At 40.4% G+C, this 25,891-nt stretch overlaps 3 protein-coding genes across 5 annotated transcripts in view; all 3 read right to left on the bottom strand.

Annotated features, from left to right (window-relative positions):
* The window catches only part of arhgdig (Rho GDP dissociation inhibitor (GDI) gamma), a 30,454-nt gene extending 23,909 nt beyond the window's left edge, over positions 1-6,545 (bottom strand). The window contains exons 1-3 of one of the 2 annotated variants that reach the window (XM_041062641.1): positions 5,863-6,545; positions 5,111-5,265; positions 2,835-2,998 (exon numbers count right to left, since the gene is read on the bottom strand). The gene's annotated coding sequence lies outside the window, so the exon portion shown is untranslated. Of the gene's footprint in view, positions 1-2,428; positions 2,525-2,834; positions 2,999-5,110; positions 5,266-5,862 lie in introns of both variants that reach the window. The other variant, XM_041062642.1, reaches the window with a different exon arrangement.
* An 82-nt stretch (positions 6,546-6,627) lies between these two features.
* clcn7 (chloride channel 7) lies at positions 6,628-20,442 on the bottom strand. Of its 2 annotated transcripts, XM_041062628.1 has the most exons (25): positions 20,225-20,442; positions 18,921-18,998; positions 17,238-17,303; positions 16,733-16,798; positions 16,479-16,611; positions 16,249-16,358; positions 15,606-15,686; positions 15,398-15,460; positions 15,102-15,185; positions 14,754-14,847; positions 14,493-14,557; positions 14,193-14,309; positions 14,053-14,107; positions 13,737-13,797; positions 12,890-13,031; positions 11,896-11,989; positions 11,525-11,697; positions 11,332-11,383; positions 11,011-11,138; positions 10,332-10,417; positions 10,070-10,202; positions 9,112-9,171; positions 8,845-9,021; positions 8,505-8,585; positions 6,628-8,332 (listed from the first exon to the last, which is right to left on the bottom strand). In XM_041062628.1, exons 1-25 carry the CDS (start codon positions 20,336-20,338, stop codon positions 8,246-8,248), a joined length of 2,400 nt encoding a protein of 799 aa, XP_040918562.1. In that variant the 5' UTR covers positions 20,339-20,442; the 3' UTR covers positions 6,628-8,245. The 2 variants fall into 2 exon arrangements, with proteins under 2 accessions (XP_040918562.1, XP_040918563.1); XM_041062629.1 differs by lacking the exon at positions 18,921-18,998.
* A 442-nt stretch (positions 20,443-20,884) lies between these two features.
* Positions 20,885-25,135, bottom strand: LOC121198456 (pentraxin-4). Its single transcript, XM_041062630.1, has 4 exons — positions 24,978-25,135; positions 24,120-24,298; positions 22,299-23,362; positions 20,885-21,726 (listed from the first exon to the last, which is right to left on the bottom strand). The coding sequence occupies exons 1-4, from the start codon at positions 25,101-25,103 to the stop codon at positions 21,005-21,007; spliced, it is 2,091 nt and encodes a 696-aa protein (XP_040918564.1). The 5' UTR covers positions 25,104-25,135; the 3' UTR covers positions 20,885-21,004.
* Positions 25,136-25,891: the final 756 nt, after the last annotated feature.

Below are 25,891 nucleotides of genomic sequence, written 5' to 3'. Positions count from 1 at the left end.
CCGAATAGAAATTACATCTCAAACCACTCCAGTCACTGATATGAAGCACAGCCAGAGGTCGGTATATTCCTTGAGTGAGGTTTGCGATGGAGATAAGAGAAGCTGAGACAAACGTCACACCTGAGTTTTTGCATATTTTAGTCTGTTAAATATAAATCACATGTACTTTTCATTACTGTTGACCTTTACCAAAGAACATCTGGAATTCTTTCACTCTTGGCATAGGTACACAAGCATGCCAAGACACACTACCTGTCTGAATTGCATCAGGGGTCCAGTTATTTATGTTTTTGTCATTTGGTAATGCAGGTGTAAACAACAATCCATAATTAGCAATCCAAAATGTCGAAGTCAAGAGCAGCCTTTCTAATTTTAGAGGTAAAAGAAAACTAGAAAAAAACAGAAGCATGTTTCACAATAGTTAATGAGTAAAAATAAAGTCCTTCGATTCTATGAATAAGATCACATAGTACTGAGGTGGTTCCCTACATAAAAAATAAAAAAATCTTTAGCCTCATTGTACAAATCCATCATTTTAAAACGGTAAACGACAGTTAAAAGTGATTTAACATCATTGCCTTGCCCTACCGATCACACCTGTCAGTGTCAGCAGCGGGTCTTTCTCTTGTCTGTCCTAAAGCAAGCAGTGCTATATACCCATTATATTCATATTACTTTATGGAAATATAAATCAGCAGCAGCAGTGGTCCCCGGTGGGCTGAGTGGCATCTATAAAATGTGTGCTTGAACAAGGAAGCTGTGAATAGTGTCATAAAGAGTGTCTCAGTGTAAGGACCCCCCAGGGCTTAGACATGCATAGCCACATTTTTTTCCTCAAACAGGACAAACCTGATAAATGTTCAGCAGGGACAGGCCAAGGACATGCTGCGCTGAGCTATTATCTTCATAACATGACAACAATAGCTCAACCCTCAACTGAACCAGCCCCTCACCCATCTGTTTAGGTAGATGCAGAGCTACTGCTTTGAAAATTTTTGTCCATACAGTCACAGGAATTTGCATCTATCACAACTAAGTACACTTGTATGAAGCTACAGCCAGTGGTCGGTCAGCTTAGATGAAAGAGTGGAAATGAGAGCGAAGCTGCATCCCTAAAGCTCCATAATTAACATTAATAACACAGAAAACAAATTTAACAAATGGAGTGGCCCATTTAAAGCTTCTACCGTCTAACTGTTGAAACGTATATTACATCTCCCCCGGCTAAATAAGGTTATGCCAGAACTTTCTCTGGAGGTGAAAACTGGATGACACTTCCTTGGCACTAAGAAAGCAAACGGCCCTGGTTATCTCTTTCGCTGTTTCCAAAATCTTGGTCAAAAGTTCTTTAAAAGAAAAGCTCTCCTGTCATCTCGATAAGGCGTATGGGTGCTGCTGATGACCGTGGAGAAACAATTATCATACAGTACCACACCTCAAATTAAATTTCTGGACTGATATCACATGGATTTGCAAATGTAATCTGCATTGATTTGGCAAGTTATTCTATTAAGCTGCGGGGACATGAGCTGTGGTAATTGCTTTCTCTCTCTTGAACACACAGACACGCACAGACACAGTATGTACGCTATACACTTGGGGTACATGTATAAGCAGTTTCTAAGTGGTTTTCCGACAGCTTGCTGGGTGGGAGCATTTATCGCTGCTTAGTGTGGAAAGAATACCCCGACTCATGTGGAGGCCGTTCATCCATAACCGCCTGATTTAGTCAGACTGAGGGCGACTGAATAACCCAGACACTAATTCTCTGAGGGGATGAATAATAATTCGATGTGGTAAAGGTAGTCGCCAGGCAACGATGAGTGAATAAATACAAAGGTGTTTGTCAAGCGATGATTGAATAAAATCAGGGGTGGTAATCAAGTTTGTCGCGTAATGAAGGAACGACTGTGAAACTTTTTTTGTCAGGTAATGAGTGAATCTTGTACGAAGGTATTTCATATCAGTTTATCAAAAGGAGTGGAGCGTAGCATTAGCAAGAATAAACCGTACAGTTTATCATGATAAAGTGCATATGCTGTAACTACACATAATAATTCACAGCATTGTTTTATTAAGTTTGTGTTGAGTGCTAATTAGCATGCTAACACGCCAAACTAACATGGTGCAGGGCTGCAAACATTGATTATATGCAGTACTGTGTAACACATTTATTATTTTTTTTTTTATTATTAATTTTAAACCCTTTAGTCAATATGGTGTCATAAAATGATCATCACAACATCAAAAAGCTCAGTGTGAGGTCTTCAAATTGCTTGTTTGGTCAAAAAAAAAGTTCAAAATCCAAATATATTCAATAACAATCAGGTAAAAACAGCAGATTCTCACATTTGAGAACCTCGGTTCAGCAAATGTTCAGTATTTTTGCAACATAAATGACTTGGATTAATCAGCAGTAATATCTTACCCACATCACATCATGCACAGTCTGACACAGAGAAAAGATGAAATTGTGCTCTGCGGTTCAGTATGTTGTAACAATGCACATGAAAGCTTCTATTTCCTGCAAAGTCAACAAACATTTATTGCTTAACAGGTATTTTTCTAGATGGTACAATAATAATAAGCAAAAACAATAGAAGGAAACACAAAGGTCTAGGCAGATAAAGACCGCTATCAAGAAACACAGATGGCAGATGCTCTCAAGTTTTTCCAAGTAACAGTTCTGTTTCAGAATATTTTTTCCTGGTTACTCTATTTGCAAAAAAGGAAAAACAAAGTCAGCTGTAAGCCCCTCTACAAAACTAGTCATGACTCTAAAAATGTACCACTGTATGTTCTAGTTGTTCTATCTAAATCTACTCAGTACTTACCTTTTCAGATGAGGGTGGGAACTCTTCACAGAGGCTGTGCTGGCAGCAGAGGTCTTGTCTCAGCTCATTTTTCACACAGACAGGCGACTTTTATCCCCTGATAGTTGACAGCAGGCCCCTCCTCTCCCTGACCTCAGATCACACTCCCCAGTTTGTCTTCTTTGCTGGAAAACAAGAAAAGGATTCTTTATTTTTGCTCCTTTTTGCTCAGACTGACCAATTTCAAGCAAAGCAAGTCTCTCAGACAAAAGTCACAGAGACTCCCATCACCCTGTTTACTGGATGAACTTGGCTAAAAGGACACAGTTGTGGCAACCTCTCACAGATTAGAGATTCCTGCGAACAGAGGATGTTGCTCATTAACATAAATATGCTGGACAAATATATTAAAAACAGCACCTCAGACTTCAGTCTCAAAAACGAACAGAGAATTGAATCAACAACAACCTCTTTACACAATCTAAAACAGGATTTCTTGCTGGACTGTTGCATAAGACTACATTAATTGTAGCTAGGTGTACATCTTAAACTCACAGCTGAACAAACAGACACACTTATACTACATATACACATGCACACGTTAGCCAGTTAAAATTAAGTTATAAGAAAGTATGTTGATAAAAGTGGGTTTTCAGAGGTGATCTAAAAGAAGATACTGGTTTTGAAAGCCTTTGTTCATCAGGCAGGTCATTCCAGAGTCAAAATGCCTTCACTGCAAAAGCTTTGCAGACTGTGCAAGTTGATAATGGGAGACTGACTCAGAGATCTAATCTGGATCCAGGTCATGAAGTGCATTAAAAGTAATGACTAGGATCTTAAATTCTAAAACAATCTGAAAGTCAAAGTGTTATGAGTAGTTTTTCTTTTCTTGGTTTTTGTCACGAGTCCAGATGTTGCATCCTGGACAATTTGGAATCTGTGAATTTCTGATAAATTCCAGTACACCTTTTTCACAGCAGACATCTTGAACTGTCACTGCAGGGAAAACACAGGTGTCGTTAATAACATGAACAATGGCACAGTTCCATTAAGTGTCCTCTTACGACATGCCTGTGAAGCAACAATACCAGGACCCTGAAACTGGAAAACCTGTGGAATGCAGTAATCATTAATGTTAATAATTACATCTGTGTTTTTCCTGCTTTGAAATATTAAAATGCTGTTGTAAAAAGTGTTTAAGTGTTAAGTTGAATCGAATCATGAGCTCACAGGGCAATCAGCATAGACAGAGAGACCGTGTCTGGTGATTTGAATGATCATAAGGTAAAGACACTCTGATGATGGCCGGACCCACGGGCACATCAGAAAACTAAAAAAAATTATGGAAATGTCATTTCCACTCACTCGCACATTCCCCCTTTCATTTTACATCCTTTACATACACACATCTGGATGCAGAACTCATCTTGAGTTAATTTTCTACTGTCAAGATTAACACTTTTGTGAACGTCCTATCTTCATAAAGGAAGGATTGTTGTATTAGACCGAACTAGTTTTAGATGGGTGTAGTGGGAACTGAGTGTATGTCAATAAGTGGCTATAGACTCATACTGTAGGATATTTTGACATTTTGTCACAGAAAGAAAACCATGCACAGGAGCAATCACACAAGACATATAATAACACAACATGAAGATATCAAGGCTGTTTTTAGGCAGAAACATGCAGGAGGCAACAACAGCTTTCCACAGGTCTTCAGCAGAATTATAACCTCATGGCTTCCTGGTAGACGACAGGAGTCATTTTGCTTTGTGACAGACAACCCTTTGCTGTTTCAGTGTCTGAGCAGTGGTTTCCATTACAGAGAATTAGGTAGGTAGGTAGGTTGTAAACAAATATCAAGCTACTTAAAAGGCTCAGCTGCGCTCAGACTGCTCCCTTGCTCCTTATTTTCTCAGCTGATTAATTAGTTTACTTTAGGCTGTCTACTAATACTGAAAGGTCATTTCTCTTTGTATAGATTTTTTTGTTCTGTTTAGTCTGTTTTGAAACAATCAAGCTACTAAAAACTGGTCTTCAGACTTAGACCATCACGTGCTGTCCTTCAAAGAACATAAAAATGTTAAGTAGAATGACCAAAAGGCCCGTGGCTTAGTGTTGGCGAAGTGAATGAGTGGGTGTGTGCTGATGTGTTGAGAATACTGTGAATGGTAGAGGAGTTACTCAGGGCTGTTTCTGACCATTTCAGAGCCCTAGGCTTCACATTCACCAGAGATCCATAAGTTGCGATGGCTGAACACACTAAACTTCCACCATTAAAATTTAATTACACTTACAGGTTAAAATGGAATTATCACAGCATCTGGCGAATGCACAGAAATGCAAAGAAAGCTGCATTGCCCTGTTAGTAACAGCTGAACTCCTCAAGTCTAGAGTCTACAGCCGTGCTCGAGGGTCTTCCGGGCTGTACTTATCCACAGCATCAGTTTTGCTGTAAAACAAAGTATTGGACAAGTTAGAAATTTTTGACCTGATGATGGCGCTATATAGATAGTAAAGGGGTCATCAACATGGTTGCAATTCATCCTGAGGGAAGCATGAAGGTCTGTACCAAATTACATGATAGCAATCTGTCCAAAAGCTGTTGAGATATGTCACAAAAAAATAAAACGTCCACTTGTTCTACTGGGAGGCCATTGTTATGTAGTTCAAACAGTCAAACATTACCCACATAGAAATAAACTCGGAGCATTACCTTCAGCCCAAACAACGTATACAATGAAGAAAAAAAAAGGAAACATTTAAATAAACAAACTCAGTTGAACAAAACTGTGGGGGGACAAAACACAAAGACCGATTCCCAGAAAGTAAAAGGTTGTGTTTGTAGAGGCAGTTTACAGACAGTGGCGTCAGAAAGTATTCAGAGCCCTTCACTTTATTCTGTTGTAGATTTAATTTTAAATAAAGATAAAACTGCCATTTTTGCCCACTCAATCACCCATAATGACAAGAAATTTGGGCAAATTTACTAAAAAAAAAAATCATTACAGCTCACAGTCGTCTTGGTAACTCTACAAGCTTTGCACACCTGGATTTGGGTAGCTTATCAGATTCTTCCCGGCAGATCCTCTCAAACTCTGTCATCTTCAGGTCTCTCCACAGATGTTCGATGAGGTTTAGGCCTGGTCCACTTAAGGACAGTCAGAGACTTGTGTCAAAGCCACTCCAGCGTTATCTTGGCTGTGTGTCTCCTTGCAGCACTGACCGCTGTTATCCAGACTTTTCCTGACATCTAGTGGAGACGGAGAGAAGAACTGTTGGGATTGAACAGGTGATTGTGTGTGGGTGAAATGACTGACTGTGCTCATATTTTTCCTTTTCTTCTTTTTCTATAGATGAATGATCATGCTCATGCAGCACATGCAATCTGATTTATTTGAGCTAAGCTTCATCTGCTTAAAAGCATAAAAAGAATAGTCTCAGCATCATTCATCAGAGAATATAACCCACAACATATTATTTACTGTTTTACTTCCCCTCTGGGCGGCTAGTGCTCTGCTCACTGTATCTGCTGTACAACTCATAAGCTTCAAGAAAATAATCTACTCTACTGAGAAACACCTTTTGGAGGTAAATGTGTTTAACCCAGAGACACTGCCCTGCAACTGGCAGGTCACAGATGATCCAGGTAAAATGTGCTCAGTACAGCCAAAATTACTTCACGGAAAATCTGGGTTTTGAATTTGAAGTTCTGACGCTGCCAAGACTATGAAGACTTCTTAGTTCACTTTGAATGATGATCTACATAGCAAAGGTTTAAATGTCTTACCATCAAACAGACATACAAATCATATACCAACAGATAAATTTCAACTTTATTAATTCACAAAAGGCTTATCCAGTGCTTATAAAATAGAGCATAGCTGATATTTTAACATCTAAAACAAAGAAAGAGACAAAATCAAAGTGAAAAAACAATGAAGCGCGCGAAGAAAATAATCAACACAGCTAACTGAACAAATGTTAGATTCGCAAATTGACAAAATAAAATAATTATAAATCTGAATATTTGTGTTTTGTGAGTTACCCCAATTGGGTAACGCAAGAACAAACTGATTAGTTTAAATGGAGGATGTGTTGTAAACAGTTTTACATTCATATAGAGCTTCATGACGGACACTTGTTGGTACTTCATCAAGATACTTTTTTTCAGCAGGAGGTAAAATTGCAAAACATCTGGTAGTGATAAAAAAAAAAGAAATACGTTTGTGAGTACCATATTTACTGACAGTAGTACAAATACGTGTGTGTGTGTGTGTGTGTTCAGTAAAGCTTACAGAAAGAGGAAGAAGACGAAGGTGGATCTGTATCTTCATGTTATAACAGATCTTTACTGAAACTGTCTTCATCTTGTAGTCAAATCAGACAATCGCCAAAGAAAAATCAGGTGACCACCGAGTCCCCTCTCCTTTCTTGAATCTTGTCTTGTGAAATGTCATGTGAAAAACAAACTTTCTTTCCAAACCATCAACTTAAAACTAAAACAAGTATTCCTCAACAACAATAAATAACATTTTTTTCAGTGCAAATCTACAAAAAAAAACAGAAAACACTAAATTTGCTAACATTGCCAAAGAAAACCTTAAATGGTGAATTTCCAAAGTGAATATGGAAGCTCACTCAAAATCAGGTTTTCAAAGTAAACCAGTTTAAATGTCTTGTTTCGTTCAATAGCAAGACATAAAGACGCATTAATCTCCATTATTTAAAATATAATTAATGTTATCACTGGTTAATAATGTACCACTTCATTATCACAACATTACTTCATTACTTGTTTGTGCGATATTGAGGAGTAAGAACAGAGAGAGAAATTATGTGCAGATGCTTCTGTTTACAAGCCAACACAGATCAAACTGACTCTTCTCATCTTTCTTTATAATATAATCATTTTTATGATTTACTATTTTGATTAATTGTATTTTTATTATTTTCAACTTATGTGACACCGTTCATAGAACGTCTTGACTGAGGTCGATGGAAACAGGAAACTCTCAGATGAAGCAAACAGTTTTTCTAACAAATCCTCGTGCTAAACTATCACTAAACCACTGATGCCTCAGCACAGCAGCCGCAAAAAAAACTAAAAAAAAAAAGTGAAAAAGAAATAATGGAAGTCTTGCATAAAACCAGAGTTCAGGGACTTCACAGTAAATCATTTCACACATCTTTAACCAATTTTTACACCAAGGACATTTAAGACAGATGAATCTGACTGTTTGTTAATAACCCAGGTTTGTGGATCGGAGTGGCCCTGTGTTGTCATGGTGATCATTTTGGAGTAAAAGAATAAAAGTGATCTCTTATCCCTCAGTGGTGTTCTTTTGGGCTGCATAGCTGGGGGTCAACAGCTTTACGAGGCATCAGGTGGTCATAGTTCATGGGTTTGTGTGTGTGTGTGTGTGTGTGTACTATGTCTGGGCCAGCTGAAGCTCCTCCAGTCCATGTTTGCCCAGGTGATATCTGGCCAAGTCTTTTCTGGTCACCAGTCCAATCACCTGCAGATGGGTCACAAACCAAAAGCGTGACATCAGAACAACTGTCGTCATTGTCGTCATCATCACAATATTCAGCATCAAGAAAGCGATCATTAGACATATAGTAGACTTAGGTTCTTGTAAAGGCCGTAAACGCAAAGGAAATAAAACAGACACAGACACAGACTCTTACCCTGTTTTCATCATCCACTACCACCAGGTGTCTGAGTCCCAGCGCTCTGAACAGCTTAAACACACGAGGCAGAGATGTGTCCTGTACACAAACAACCTCTTTAAGTCCAGCTCCATTCATTTATACAAAACTTGTAGCAGTCTCGACCCTCAAAGCCTGAAACTCTACATTTAACAGTTTACAACAAGGTATTGGTCAATAAAAGCGAGGAAGCCTTAGATGAGGCCATTTCTTTAAACATTTTGTGACTCAGCATTATTGTGACCAGTTTTAAATTACAGCCTTTATAACAGCTGCACTATTGGAGTGCAGTATGTATGTATCTGTGTGCATGTATTACCTGTGGTACTGTGTAAGGCGTTGGGTTCATGAACTCAGTGAGGTCCATCATACACTCCCTCTCGTCCTGGGAGACGTGGATGCTCTGGATTGGAGGGAAGCGGGGGTAAGCATCCCGAAAGTCCTTCAGCTGGAGCTTTCTCTGGGTCAGCCGGGACCGGGCTAACTCCACAAACACCTGCAGGGACCAAGCCGGGGAAAACAGTGAGTGATTCAATTTTAAAAAATCATCATATTGTCAGCACGTTCTTCCTGTTGACGATGTTACCTTGTGCTTGAGAAGAACAATGAGTTGAGAGCGGAGGATGAGCCCACAGAGCTTCGCTGGCTGCGCAGGAGAGAAGAACAAATGAAGGTGGAATTTGGTGATGGAAAACTGGAAAGGTGTGTTTGAACTGAAGCTCAGGTTATACCTCCTTTGTGTTACAGCGGTGCTTTATTCGTCTAGGATGTTTATTGCCAGGCATTGTCTTTGAATATTTGTGAATTGAGCTGCATTTTACTTTTCTGTGGTCAGTTTACTTTGCTGTACTTTTAAATATAGAATGGGAACTTGACAGTGCAATCAATATGAGAAGGAAATTGGCAGCAGCAGCAGCAACCACAGCTTCCTCAATTGCACTCAGATCTGTTATTTGCTGCTGTAGGTGCAGGTATCTTTGTGTGGGTGATACACTGTCCTTTTAACACGAAGTGCCCAACATTGATTGGACACACCCGAAGTAAAATAAAAAAATTTAAAAAATCATCATATAAAAAATCATCATATTTAATATTTCAGGATGTTTGCATTTTCCGGTGCATGCTCTGAGGTTATGGTCGTGAAGCCTTCTCTTTATCTCTGACAGGGAAACATATGTGCCCACATCCTTAGAAGCATATGCACAATTCATAATCACATTACAGCTGAGACTTGGTACTTTAATCTACTACCCATTACTTTATTTCAAACTGAGTGTGTTGAAGTTCAGAGCCTGAAGAGCAAAAAATGTGTAGCTGTCCATAAGCTTTCAGTCTGGACAGGATATGCGTGATTTTCTGTAAATTATATTCAGTATTTTTTTTCTGTCATGAAACTCAAATGTACTTGTTCCAGAAGTACTTCAACATGACCTCATGTTTGTCTGGGGATTGTAAAAACCAAATTGTTTCAGTTTTCCCTTTAAGCCCCTGAACTGGTGGATCAAAGGAGCTATATAAAATATGATCATGTTCTTCATTATTACCTCATCATTACCAGAAACCTGCACGACGACAGGAAAGCCATTGTGATTGGTGGATGTGTTGCTAAGGGTGTCCACGATCTTTCCCACTTTCTCTATCCTGTTCAAACAGGTGACTGGAGAACTCATGACCTCTCTGGATAGGGGAGAGAAGATGCAAAGGGGGAAAGGGACAGTGAGGATGATGATGGTGACAGCGATAGCAGTAAAAGTAATGAGAGGACTTGCAAACACTCAAACATCAACAAATCAGACAGGACCTTACCTGGCAGTCAGCCAGTGGGAGGTGGCAGGAGCCTCCCAGTGTAGGAAGGGAACACTCTGCAGCTTAATGTGGATGTCATACAGACCCTGAAGGAGGAAGAGACTGACTGTACAAAATATGCACTATACACTCATATTTGCAGTTAAACCAGCAATTATTTTCACTGTTGATTAATCTGATTTTTTTTTTTGATTCATGGTTTTATTTTTTAAATCAACAAAAAAAAGGTGGAATTCACAACTAACAGTTCAAAACCTTAAGATATTCAATGTACAGTTGTGAATGAAAAGGAAATGAGTTGTGAAAATCATCACATTTGAGAAGCTGCGAAATGGGAAAAATGGTTTGGCCTTTTTATTTGAAAAATGACTCAAACAACCAATAAGTTATCAGAACAGATGCCAACTAATTTTCTGTTCAAAGCCTGCTGTGAAGTTGTGTGTTAGTATGGATTTGGGACATGACCACTGTGTCACTGAGTGTGTGTGTGTGTGTTTGTACTGTCCTCCTTCAATACAGTTTATGTATCCTGCACATGAAAAACCGTGGGTCTTTTTTTTTTTAGTTTGTTCCTCCTGTCTGTATCCAATATCTGTGGTGGGGGATGCTGTTATAACATCATCAAATGGGACACAGAGGGAGGCAGGAACAAAGTGTGTGTCTCTGCCTCTTTACTCACCTCTACAAAGTAGTCTCCTACGATCTTGGCAGTCATGAGGACGAGCATGATGGGAAGGCCGTATGTGACATTTCCTGTAGCCTCCACCATGATGACTGTCAGACTGAGAGTCATTCTCACGATGCCACCTAAGGAAAGCTGTGCTTTATTACTGGTACTAGACTTTTTAACAGTTAAGATGAGAGGACGATCAATGGTATGACAACTTCTGGGTATTTACAGCTCACTGTAAAATGGCTCATTTCATATTTCCTGCTAAGCGCTAAAGGCTAAAAAGCAAAACGGAAAAAAATAAACACTAGATGAGGGTTAGTGACTCACCTAACTGAGCTGCAGCTCCAATCAAGGCATATTTACCAGGGTCAGCCCAAATCTAACAAAAACACACACACACACACAGCAAAATCAAACAGTAGGTTGTAGCATCTGGAATAATAGCTCAGTGCAAGAGGAAGCACTCTACTCACCAATTCTTAAAATAAAAAAATAGATGTTAGCTGAACACTACACTAACCGAGCTGGTGGAGGTGATGGAGGCCAGCAGTATACCACACAATCTCCCCCAGGCTGCTCCAATTAGCAGAGACGGGATGAAAACTCCAGCAGACACCGCCAGGCCGTAGGTCCAACAAGCCAAGAAGAAATAGGTCAGAGTGAACAAGCCCAGGGTCAGAGGATTGTAGGTTCCTTTAAAAGAAAATAAATAAAGAAAATTAAACAAGAGGCAACACAAGAAAATGGTAAATGAATAAAATAATCTTTTAAACTTCCACTCACGCTACCCTGCACCTGGACCCATACACACAGTGAAAAACACACAGTGCAGTTGTTTGTACATATCAGGTTTAATTTTAGCAAGCCTCCTCTGCTTTAGCACAACTTTACCTGGCTGGTTGTGAAAGAGGCTGCGGACACTTCTCTCAGGAGTGTTGAAGAAGGCAGTTGCCATGGAGTTATACTCCCCATCTGCACAGAACAACTAGGAAAAGACAAAAGAAAGAGACAATGGTAAGAGAGACACAGAAAATGAAAGAATAAAAGGCACTAAGGCCTGTGTCCTTCTTGAAGTTTTTATGTACCATCTACATACTGACTTATGATTCTTAAACACAAGGTATTAAGACAGACATGGATGACTAAGGGATAGCAAATCACATTAGGTATTGTTGTGGATCAGCAGACAAAAGTTCATGAAATGTAAAGATGATGTCCTGGGTGTGAACTGCTCCTTTGTCACACGTCACTCCTATCTCTCTCTGAATATTTCATCTATCCCTGATCTAAGTGATAAAAATGTGAGAACGCCAAAACGCCAAAAGGAAAAAAGATGAAGTCTTGAAAAACCAAGTCACCATATTTATTATTTATTCATTTAGCACTGCCTCTAGTGTTTGGGCAAGACTGAGAGTCTACGGTGATGCTAGCAGCTCTGTGGGGCTATTGTTAGGCACAGTGGTGCTTTGAGATAAGTGCTTTGTCATTGTGGGCGTGTTAGCAAGCCCACAATGACAAAGCTGTTAGTAACATTGTTCACCATCTTACTTCAGCATGTTAGCCTGCTAAAGTTTGCTAATTAGGTCTAAAAACACAGTACAGTTGAGCCTGATGGGGATGCCATCAGTATTATATGTATTTAGTCATAAACCAAAGTATGGGAAGTTCAGATTTTGACCTGTCGATGTTACTACAATTCGCTTTAAAGGAGAAGATAAATGTCTGTACCAAACTGCAATCCCTCCAGGAGCAGTCAGGACATTTCACTCAGAAGCATAACTGTCAAACTCATGATGAAAGACTACTTCCCCAGTTTTATATTCCATGTCATTGTGAAATGACAAGGTGACACATGTCAGAGGTGTGTATGGATTTGTAGTTGTACCTGCAGTGGGTACTCCTCCGTATGCTCTGGCCCCAGAGGCTGACAGTCATTGGAGAAGTAGATCATAGTGAATGACACTGTTGCGGTCACTGCAGCCACCAGCATGGCCTCCATCATTTGCAAACAAGGGCGATGGACATATCTTACACACACACACACACACACACACACACACACACACACACACACACACACACACACACACACACACACACACACACACACACACACACACACACACACACAAATCAGATGGCACTAAAGTAAAAACATTTTCAAATCCAACACCTAATGGCTTTAATCAGCCAGAAACTTCCAAACCGTTAATGTACTGTCGGCCTCAGCACAGACTTCTCCAGGTGACGAGGAAACTCTGAGTGCTATGAAAACAATTCAGTGGGAAACAAAACTTCTCTGCCAAATCATTCTGACTTGTCAGACTGTTATCACATGTACATCGCTACATTACAAACTGTTAACTCACTGATAATCAAACAGCTCGCCTTTTTGTTATCATGAACTATGGCCATGTGCACCATCAAGCTCCAGACGAGGAAGCAGAAACCACAGGTATTGAAGCAGAAGTCTCCTCCCAGTGTTCGTACCTGTTCCTACATCACGACTATTTTTAAACTTTTCAATCACAAGAGTTTGCAATTGTGAGAAGCATTTTTAATTGCTCACTTGAAAACTTGAAAAACCTCATCTTGTACTCCACCCTGTCTCAGACAGGCAACAGCAAAGCCTTCATGCTACCAAATCCTGTTGTTGCTGGCACACCACACATACAAGGCAATTCTTCATGTGTCACCTCATGCTTTGTTGAAATGTGCTTTCTAAACCTTACCTGATCCTGAAGATGGTCAGCCAGTAGTTGAGAACATTGAACAGAGCTCCCAGCAATCCACCTGCACAGGAAACGGATGAAAAGCAGAAACTAAAGACATGCAGGCTGTCATGTTAGGATTTTCCAACTTGAAAACAATGTACTGGTTGTTAGGAAAAAGTCAAAGTTCTCCTCAACTACGTCAAAAACAGAACCAAATATAATGTTAGAATTATGTGAAAATAACACATTGTTCATGGCAAACATCTATTTACACTAGAGTCATTGCATCCGGCAAAAAAATCAAACGTTTCCAGAAACAGAATGATGTTTTTACCTATAGCTCCCATAGCAATGAACAAAGGAATCTCATAGAGGTTATAGGCCACGCTCTGAGAAAGAACAAAAATATATGTCATCTTTTACATTCACTAACAACATAAAGCAGGAAAAACAAAAGATATATAAGTTTCTCACGTCGCCCTGAAAGCGTCCAAAGTTGATAAGACCTGGGTTGGAAAGGTCTCCGGGTTTTTGGTGATAGACACTGAGGAAGAAGTTCAGGGTGAAGGTGGAGATCATGGAGGCAAAGAACTGCAGATGAGAAAGAAAAAAGTGAGAAAGGGAAACAAAAAGCACAAAAGCAAAAAGTTACAGAGTTAAGTGCAGGGAATGCAAACCTGGTAACAAACCTCTTGCTTTGATTTACTTAACAACATTGTGAAAACATTAATCATGAGTTTATAATACAGGTACACACAGGACCGTGTGACTTACTATCCTCCATGTGAGCATCTGGTTCCAGAAAGAGGCTCCCTCCTCTAGAGAGAACAGAACGCCGCCTGTTGACCAAAGAAACACAATCACAAATTAAAAAAAAAACAAAAAAAAAAACAGGTTTCTAGTTTGGGTATGCAGCCATATTTTTGTACTGTTGGGCTTTATAGCTAAGCTACACCGCCAACACAACTAAGGCAGATTTAATAACAAAGCACATGTTTGTGCCGTGCTCCTGTAAGGCAGCAGCTGTGTTTTTACCGACTGGCGCTCCAAAAGCAGCTGAAACTCCGGCAGCAGCTCCAGCAGAAACAAAGTCCCTTTTTTCTGTGTCCCTCCGGAAGTATTCAAAGATCTACAAACACACACCAACGCTTATTAGAAATTCTAAATCCTTCTTACTCACAAATGCACTCTAACATTGCCATTTTTAAAAGATGCAAATGATGCACAACAATGCTTGACCAATTAACAGTAATATCTTTAATGAATGAGCGCTTGTAGCAAGGTAACCCCAATTAAAAGGAAAAATATGACTGTAATCCATTATGATACTCCATTGAGTACCCAAAGACACAAACAGCACAGAAACTCACTACACGCACTGACCTTGAAGTCTCTCTTTAAAGACGTACTCCTGCCCTGGGAGACGCCTGCAGCTACAACAGCACCAGAGTGAATCATGGGCCCTTCCTGAGGGATTGTGGGTAAACAAATGGACAGGTGTGAAAAGAAATTCTTTGCAGAAATTCAAACAATAAAAACATGTACATACATATCGAAAGAAACATTCATATGGGCCCAAAACACAGCTCGCATTCATGTCACTTCACCCTTAATGTGCATGATACAGATCTGACATCTTACGTTATGCATGTTATATCTTCACTGATCACAGTTTTTACCTTTCCGACAGCAAGACCGCCAACCACTGAACAGATAACACCGAACACTTTCACCAGCAGTGTCTGTGGAGGACAAACACACACAATTTAAATTTAAGGTCAGTCCTGTAAAAAAAAAAAAAAAAAAAAAAAAAAAAAAAAAGAGGGAAAAAAGCAGCGGTTCAAGTTCATCCATTAATATGTGTCTTTTATGTGTGTGTGTCTGTACCTTGAGTCGTACCACCCTGGGAATCTTGATGCCATTGAGGTAACATTTTATCTGAGGAATACCACTTCCTGCTGCTATGGGCTGAGGGGGGGGAGAAAAAGAGTGGAGTTATATTATAGGTGGAAAACATAGTAACCTACAGAATATATGATTACAGGAGTTATATCTCAGGGTGTGGATATGATCATGGAGAAGTGCTTGTGTTTATATATTCATAATGAAAATGAAAACAAAAAGAAAAACCACTCGCTGGTTTATCACATGAGATGGTATTAAAAGCTGACAAAACAAACTTGTGGGAATAAAAGATCACAACCGGACCACTTCATCAGTCTGGTTGCAGGAGGAAACGATAATATTACCAACTACCTACCTAACAAAACCTCAGTTGTTCCTGATCACAAGCTAATAAGCAGACAAGCCATTGCTTTATAAGTTTTCACTTCCACATCAGTTTGAAGGGATTGTAACTGGGACATGTAAGGGGTTTTTTTCGGTAATGAAATACTTCTTCAAAATCTACTCTCGTACTCGAGGAAAAGGGTCAATCAAAAAAGGAAGACAACTGAAATATGACAGGAATTGTGTTTCCAAAGTTACCATGATTACCAAACACAGAAAATATTTCTCCTTTCAGTCTTACCTCAAAAAATGCAACTATGATGGCCCCCACCATGACAATGGCAGAGTTAAGGACAGCCCAGAGGAGGAGAGAGATAGACAGGCCGCCCACCTCTGTAAACTTCTCTATGTCTGTGTGGTCAGAGGTCAAGGAAAGGTGATAGCACATGGATGAATAACCATCATCCACCTTTGAAGACAACAGATGCTACTATTCTGTTCTCTTCCATCATGTACAAATATTAAGGATACTCTCTTTGACCACTTGGTATTTGAACCCAGCCAGCTCCTCCACCACGATGTCTATGAAACAGGCGATGAGACCGGTTAGAAAGCCAATCAGACCGCAGACCACCCAGCGACTGATCTCCAGACAACGGAAACCCTAAAGACGCAAGAGCATTGAGAGATTAAAGTAACATCAGAGGAGGGATGATAAAACCAGAGCATATGAAATGAATGAAAGGTTGTGTATCATATTTTCAGGTGATTGCTGCCCCACTCACCATGTGACTCATCCTCCTCTCCTCCTCTAGAAATAGCTGGTTTTCAATGTTATCATAGTCCAGGCTCTGGAATAACATGCACATAATAAAGTAAATCAGTAAAATAAAGAACAAGGCAGAGATGTTTTCTCATATTTTTCAATGCTTCATAATAAACTTACATCCTGAAAATGTAACAAAACTGTCTGTTCATGAATACACTACATTGGATCAATGTCCGCAACTTTATTGCAAATTACTGCAGATTACTGCCCTGTGTGTTGCCAAAACATGTGGTTTGGGTTTCATGGTCCAAAGAGTGTTTCTATACCTGTATTATTAACTAGCTTTACTATTTTAATCATTTCCCTTATGGAGGAATACCAGTCATCTTTTCAAACTACCACAAGGAGTCACCAAAGTAGGTGACCTACACACTGGGGATTTAATTAATCGTTGCATGTCATCAAGGGCACCCAGAACCATCTGAAAATCAGCACTCTGTTTGACTAAAGGGCTGATTTACCTCATATTTGAGTGACAGCAGCTTTTCATTGTGAGGGATCTCTTTGGGCCGTCCTGCTAAAGAGTCCTGCAGGGGAAATAAAACAAAAACACACAGAGAAAACAGACGTCACCACACCAACACTGACTTATGACCTCTGACCTGTTGAATCATGTGAAGGACGGCAAGGAGCTGGGAACTAAATTACTGGAAAGAAACAAACAGCGGTGAGCACAGGAGCAATTCAGAAGCATTTGAAACAGCATCAGAAAGCCTTTTTTTTTTTTTTCAAAAGTCACATCGAAAGAAAAAGAGAGGACAAGTTTGACAGTAAACTTAACTTACATACTTGTGCATGAATAATGAAGCAGATGAAAGATGCAGTGACTGTGAAAAAAAAGCACCAGTGTTTCCTCCAGAACATTTAGTATAAAAAAGTCTCAGAAACAGAACTTTGCTTTAAATATATGAAAAAAGAATTTCTTATTAAAGCAGACTGTTTAGCGTTGAAGGAAATACTGATGCAATGACGTGCATACAAGCCAGCTACAGCCAATTTAAACGTATTTCGCTTCACATTTACATGCAGTGTTAAGTGGGCCTCTGTCACACAGCTGTGGGCAAAGCCACAAGATCAGCAGCGACTAATGCAACTAAATAAACCGACATTCACATTAACAGAACAAAACACACTGGAAATAAACTTTTGCTTGCGGCAAACAACAATCAAGCAGATCACATGCATGGTATGACATTACCATCAGCTAGTGAAAACAGAACTGAATCTGATGGCTTCTGTCACAGAAGGAAACGTGTGTGGTGTCTTACTAAACTACGTGTCAAAAAACAGATGTGGTCCTGTACCGGTTTGTCACTGTTGGTAGCCTAAAGCAGCGACATTCAGTTCTTTTTTGATTGAATAAAGCATCTGAAACAATGAATTTAACTGATTTATTCTGATTTCTTTGGTATTTATGAGAGTCTTCACGAGATTTTTAGATTGCCTGATTGCACTTACTGTAACTGTATTAAGAGATGTACAAATAAATTTGATTAAATCTGACTCTGGAGTGATGCTCTGAATATTATCTGTTTCTTTCATCGGTGATCAGTGTGAACGACTGGTCTGCATCAGTTCATAATTTGCAGTGCATCACAGTGGAAACCATCAGACAGTTTCCATATGAGTGCTTTTTATGCACACTAGATGAGTCAACTGTCGCTGTGTCAATTTGAACTATTAGCAGGCCATTTCTGTGTCAGCTCTCCCACATTATGCTTTAGCTGTGCTCGGTAGGAAGCTACTGAGCTTAATTTAAATACATTACAGTTTGAATCCTCATGTTGTTCCTCATAAATAAGGCCTTAAATCTCCATGATTACACAAAGTCAGCCAGACTAGATTTCCCGTACCAGACACACACAATAACACACACATGATCATGAGGCTAAACATCATTTCATCAACTCTAAGTGCCCTCTACATGCTGCTTAATACTGTACATGTCCTTTTACGAAGTAAGCAGATCACTTAATTGATTTGGTTGTAGATATGTGAGGTTCTACCATTATAGTGGGTGAACTAACTACATTTCAGGAGTCTAAGAGAAGTGCAGCTAAGGGTCTTGATGGAGTGATGATCAACAGGAGCGACAGACACAGAGAGACAAGAGTGCGGTGATGACTTTCGGGTTTGGGCTTTACCTCCTCTGACGTTATCTCCTCTTCCAAATCCACCGTGCTGAGTCTGCCTATCTGAAATATACTGCCTCCTTCAGACGGCTACAGACATTAAAGACAGCAACAGAAATATATGTATATATGTCTATGTGTATCAGTTTCCAGGCTGATATGTTAACATCACACAGACGCTGGAATTCAGCTATGAGCAAAGAGGTCCCAAAAGAATCAGAAACTAACACCATATGTATAACACAGTGTCAGATGGATGCACCACTCTGACCAACTGAGCACTGCAAAGTTCTATTTAAGCAGAAATACTGATTCTTTACTGATATTATACTTGAGTTAATTTAAAATATAAGGTCTTGAATGTGATCTTTGTGACATTTAAAGGCTGAAAGGAAAGGTAAAGTAATAAAAAAACATTTCTTGCCCTTCATTGATAATATAACAAAAAGTTCAATTTCCTGATGCTTTTAAAATACAGATAACATCTGTATTGTGTAATGGGTGTGATTACAGCTCAAGCAAGACACAATAATTGCATACAAACTAAATTACAGTCTCTTAAGAGCAATTCAACTATGTAAACATTCGGTAAAAAGCTACATAAACACACTAATAAAAGAAGTGCAGTTTGGTAACTTCCACCTTTGGTCCTGAGTGACTGACTAGTCATGGTGGCTGAATTAGAGGAACAAAGGAAGTTGGATTTTCCAGTGATTTTCTATATTTGCTCAACAGTTTAATTCAGTCTAAAGACAGCAGGTCATAACATTGTTAAACACGGAATTTGACATGTAATGCTATTCTGCCTTCCAACATGCTGACAGCAACTTTGTACAGGATAAAAAACGTATCCATAGGCACAGATGACCTGTCATGGATGTCCTAAATATCACCATCAGACTTTTCCAGTTTCAAATCAACTAATGGGTAATCCCGGTGAGGTTATGAGAAGGGCTAGTTTTTCCAAAACTTTCTATAATCTTATTAATTTTTAGATAACTGAATGTAATTACATGCACCATGTAAGCAATTCACTTAACCCTAATTTAATTAGTTTTATCCAGTTACATTCCGTCCCCAAACAAAGCTTGCTGTTGAGTCGATTAGCCGACAGCAAACATAAAAAAAACACCCAAAAATGAACGCCGTGTATGCAATGCATAAACGAGTATTACAAGCACTCATGACCCATGCAGTATCTAAAAACATGACTCAACATAACCTTTTAATGGTTAATAAAACATGACACAGCATCCTCGCACTGCTGAAGGTGTCCCAGCTGTTAGCCTAACAGTTAGCCACCAAGCTAGCAGTACCTGTCGGGAGAGTCTGCGCTGCTCGGATCCGTTGAGCAGCGGTGTCCCCTCCCCAACTGCCCCGGACTCGTCGGCTCGGCTGGACCATGACACTTTCTTGGTGATGTTGGCCATGGTGGCCTCCGGTAGATCGCCGCTCTAACTGTCGCTAAATTACTTCATTTATGGCAGTTGTTGCTGGCTAACTGGCGTTAGTCTCACCGAGCTTCCCATGATCACTCATGTAACTCGTGACGCTTTGTAAGGCTCGCGTGCAGGGCCAAAAAAAAAAAAAAAAAACATTGTTAGGCCCGTTGCATTCTGGGATTTGTAGTTTTACTTTTCATGGGCTAAAACCTAAAGTTGTCAAATAAGTGTAGCAAAGTAAAAAAATAATAATGCTTTCCTCTGAAGTGTAGTGCTGAATTGTAGTGAAGCAGATGTTTAAAGTAGCGTGAAATGGAAATACTGAAGACCAGTACAAGTACCTCGAAACCTAAGTAAGTAGATAGGTCAATGGTCCGAATTTCATTGCACCTAATCACCAAACGGACAGAACAAAAGCATGACGAGTTTATGAGTTTATTCACAGAAGAAAACATCTGCTTTTACTGAAAATCCCAAAGACAAACATAGCTTACAGATGCTCAATCTTCATCTACAGTCATATAAAGGTGCAAATCCAAGAACAGGCAATAAACAAAGGGCAGTCTCTTATTAAGGGCAAAAGCAAGAAACAGTTAACATTCCTGCAGGACTCAGTTAAACAACTCTTCATTTGAATCCCCCTTAATAGCTTTATCACATACAGTGCTCTAAACATTCACATGCCACCTGCTGCACATCCCCATGAACCTCCTTTATATCCTTCATGTCAAGTACCACCCCTCTGGGCACACCTCTCCCTTCTGCCACCCCTTCCACCTCTGACTGGCTCAGCACCCGGTTCCATACCCTGAATCCTGCCAACTGCCCAGCAAAGCCCTCTGTGGGGTCAAACCCTCCACCAACAGAGTCCTGCTCCTGCCCCAGCACCACTGATCCACCTCCTGGAATCTCCCAGCCCTTCCTGAAGTTGGAGCCTGAAGAAGTGAGACGACGGTCAGTGTAGTGCCAGAAATTACCCTGGATGGAGGACCAGAGGATGCAGAGGTGGTGCCAGCGAGCGTCCAGGAGTAGCGACATGGGGAGACTACGAAAAACAGGGTCTCCAATGACAAAGTCCAGGGAGGGTGAAGGAGCAGAGAGGTATGGGGTTGGTGAGAGCGGAGAAGAGGAGTAGGAGGGGTGGGAAGATGAAGCAGAGGAGGATGTAGATGAAGCAGAGGACTTGTGTCCATATAGAACTAACTGGTTATCATTGTCATCTGTCGCATAGGAGAGCAGTGTGCCAACATGTGAGGCCTCCACATGGACCCACAGACACACAGAAAGTTCAGGAAGGTCAGGGAGAGTCAGGGAGAACGTAACATAGTTCTCCGCCGATGCAGAGGGGAAAAACAACATGGAGTCCATGTTACAGACTGCAGTCAGAGGGAGAGAGAAGATATATTCAATTCCAGGTAACCTAGTCCATTTCTATAAACATCAAACCTGGCAAACCATTGAAAGCATGTAATACAGCCCCCCAGATAATGCATAATAAATACGAATCAAATGTCAAACAAGTGTCAACCCTCACTGTACCACCCAACACCTTGTTCTCTGTGTTTCTCTCTGTCTTTGCTGATGTACAAGTGTTGCCATGTAAGCTATGAGAGGCAACTTGCAAAGATATGAGGAAGAACTTTTGAGCCGGTTGTTGTATGCAAGATAAATCTTGATTGAAGTTATCTGATGTGTAGGAACTATGAACACGATACGGTTTCTGTTTTAGCATTGTGTGTGCAGAGAAAGAATACGTCACTGGTTGAAAAATACTTTCTGTTTCTTTAGTGTTTGGCTTTTACTTTATGCATTCTGCCCAAAATTGTAATCAAAGTTAAATACTTCTTTCAAAATTGTCATTAAATTTTTTCCTCTTCTCATCAGATTCAGTTCCAGGCTCTATTTTGGTCAGAGCAGAGGTTGACCAGGCACTCTAACTTTTACTTACTGACTGCATCCTTTTTAGGAACTGGCCGTGCTGGGATCTTGTGCCGCACAGGAAGCTGGAAAAAGTTATGGATCACTGAAGTCTCTACCTTGCTGTCACTTTCTTCCTCCCCTTCACCTTTCCACCTGCTATTCCTGGGCTGAGAAGACTCAGACTGTGGTTGAGGGAGAACATCGGAGGCCTGAAGCTCCAGAGCCCCCAGTCTGGTCCCGCTCTGCCTCTCTTTGGAGGGTTCAGGATGCGTTTGAACCTGGGACAGGGGCTGGAGCCAAGAGAAATAATTGTGGTTGTGTAGCTGGGGTTCTCTCTGAGGCTGTAACTGAGACTGGAATGGTTGTTGGACCTGGGGATGATGATAAGGCACAGACTGATAAGGCTGGAGCTGTTCCTGCTGGATTGGGTAAGGCCGAGTCTGGGCCTGCATCTGGATCTGTGACTGGGGTCGGTAAGGGTCAGGCTGGGACAGGTAATCTTTGGGCTGGGGTTTAGGGTACCTAACTTGTGTCTGTGAATGGGGGTCTGGCTGGAGTCTTGGCTTCTGGGCTTTTGAATCTTTTGGCTGGTTTGTTGTGTAATATGGTCTGGCCTGTGAATTACTGTCAGTCTTGGTTTGACTTCTGATTCCTTCTGGTCTGGAATGGGTTTGTCCATCCAGAATCCTTCCAGGCCTCCGTCCTCTATAGGTCTTGGCTCTTGTGTGTGGTTCGTAGTATTCTTGAGGTGTGATGCTGGAGCTGAGAGGTTCCCTTACTCTTGCCGAACCCCTGATGTTCTGCTTTCCGTTCCTCTGCAGGACCTCACCCAGCCGTCCTTCTAGTTGGGTCACACGTAGCACCTGGTTTTTCAGGGATTCCTGCAACCCTTTCAGCCCCACTAACAGCTCATCACGCTGGGCTTGAAGGGCAGCCAGCCTTTCCTCTAGGCTTTGTAGCTCCAAGGTAAGGTTGGAGAAGTCCTGACCAAGGCCAGGCTTGTGGCGGCGGTTTTCCCTCAAGTGTCTCTCCATCAAAGCCAGACGACCCTCCATCCGCTTACTCCTCTTCTCGAGCTTCCTACTCCACTCCCTGGGATGACAAAAAACATGAGAACATTTTTTTAATATTCATGTTTTATGTGTTGCTAAAATGCATCATGTATTACATTTAGACCTGGGCTAAATTAACCAATAGATTTTCCCCTTTTGCCATGTACATTTTAGGTGAACTTCGTCAGTCGTAATGATGTTTAGAGAAAATGTTTAGAGAAAATGGCAAGAGATCACCAGAGTCCATGCTGTTAGTATGGCTAAACATTTTTTCTCTTTTCTTCTCATATACTGTTGAAATTCATGCCCTATTATTCTCTTTTTTCACAGATATACTACAAATAGTTTCAAATGTGGAAAGCGCTGAATGTTTTAGTTGCATAAGGAGACCTTTTTCTAGTCAGGGATTGTCGTCCAAAACCTTTTCTGTTAATCATCCCAACTCCCAAAAAGTACAGATTCTAAAGAGAAAAACCACCCACTCAACATTTCGGATTTCCAAACATAAGAGGTAATATTATGACCCACGTCAGAGTTCAAGTAGCAGTTGTGTCAAATTTAACTTAACTCAGGTTCTAAGAATAAAAGCATTGACATTTTGTGAACTAAACTACACTGGTAAACTGGACTTTCCCCAAACTGCCCTCCTTCCTCTTCTCTCCACTCTGCTCTCAGCTCTTTGCTTTCCAGAATAGCTTTACTTGCCAAATATAATCAGTGTACAGGAACCTGTCTTGAATGTATTAGCCTGCACACATATTCATATCTGTTATGACCATTTGTCCCCCAGCACTAACCTGAGACCCTCTATCTCCTGTGTTGTGCTCTGCTTTAGGTGTTCAAGATCCTGTGACATGTGATGATAATAGTCATTCAGGGCCTGAACACGGTTCTCCAGCCCCTTTGAGGAGTTCCTGTTCTGGTTCAGGGCCAACATGTCCAAACGGGCCTGGGTCAAGGCCTGGAACTGCTGGAACTAATTGAGAAAAAAAATGGACTTTCACAAGCCTTTCTGCAGCTGTTTGGTAACTGATTACAAGGTCAGGAAAATACTCAAAATCTCCCAAAAAAAAAAGTTTTCAGTTTCAGTTTTCTTGTAAAAAAAAAACCTTTATCTTATCCTAAAATTTCATCTCATGTATACGACTGTATTTCTGTTGTTTTGCTGTTTGTTGTTTTACTGAAATCCTGTTTTTTTAAAAGGTCAAAATAATCAGAGTTAAGGCATTAATCTCAAGGGAAGCACACGATTTTGGCACATGAACGACATTTGTGCAGCAAAGTGGTTTTTCCACAGATTTGGTTGGTTTGGTTGAATTATGAATATGATATCCATTATAATCATATATACACACATAACAGGTCATCAAAAACCATAAAGGGAACCCAGCAGCTGCAGAGAGACACATTTTTGCAGAGGAGTCAGATAATCTGTTGGCTACTGTTAAAACTTCTAACTGTAACTTAGCATCACTTACAAAAAATCTGTTGGCTACTGTTAAAACTTCTAACTGTAACTTAGCATCACTTACAAAAAACAACACTATGATAACAGCATAGCAACGTTGTTAATGTAATAAAAAATCCTATTACTTTGATGAAAGTTAACCACTGTTAATGTAAACACACACACATATGGTCTGATTCAAGCCGACCTGTTCGTTGAGCCGTCGTAGCTTTTGGGACACAGGATCAAGTCTCTGCACCTTTACCGACTGAAGCTGCAGCAGAAGCATGTGAACCAGGATCAGGGGCCAGTGTCCCGGCCTGAAGCTGCCCATGGTGCAGTACAGAGCTGGGATAAATGCAGCTGTGAGCCTGGGATCCTGTTTGGAAGTGTGAAGGCGAAGGAAAAATAGAAGACATATACACACTGTAAACACCCACGGACTGGGACAAGAACACACTTTCCATTTTCCACAACATCATTGGGGAGCTGAGAGGGAATGCAGATGGATTTAACAGGTACTCAGCTTCTCTCTGTCTCTTCCTCTCACTCTCCTGCACAAAAACACAAAGAAGAGAGAAGTAAGCTGATCGAAACACTCCACCATCTGCAGTCCATTATTCATCAAAATGTAGAATAATGAAAGCAGATTCCTAAGGGATGTTAGTGGTAGGATAAAGTGACCTTGTTCATGATTTCTATGTGAAGTTTGTTGCTCTGCAGTCATTTCTGTGTTAAATCTCTACTGCAACACCACCTATATTTTATTGAGAAATTTTTGATTTATTAAACATTTTCATCTTCTTCCCATCAGACAAATGGCTGTTTGAATTTAATCGGTAAAAGTGGGAATTTTTTATTAGCTGACATACATAGACACAAACATACATTTTCCCACAATTTCATAAATGTACATGTTTTTTTGTGAGTGTTGCTGATGATATGCAGAAGTATATATCATGATTGTGGGCTGAGGGACAAGCTGCCTGAACTTTCTTTTTCCCTCCCTGACACAACTGGCCGGGGATCTGACTCTTCTTCTTCTTCTGCTTTCTCACTGAATGGCCCAATTCAGGAATCATTCTGGTGACCCTCCCTCTTCTGCTTTCAGCTTATGACCAG

This window comes from Toxotes jaculatrix, chromosome 18 (genome assembly GCF_017976425.1).
Source record: "Toxotes jaculatrix isolate fToxJac2 chromosome 18, fToxJac2.pri, whole genome shotgun sequence".
Classification (NCBI taxonomy): domain Eukaryota; kingdom Metazoa; phylum Chordata; class Actinopteri; family Toxotidae; genus Toxotes; species Toxotes jaculatrix.
Note: the sequence above shows the minus strand (reverse complement) of the source record. Positions and strands in the feature narration are given on the sequence as shown.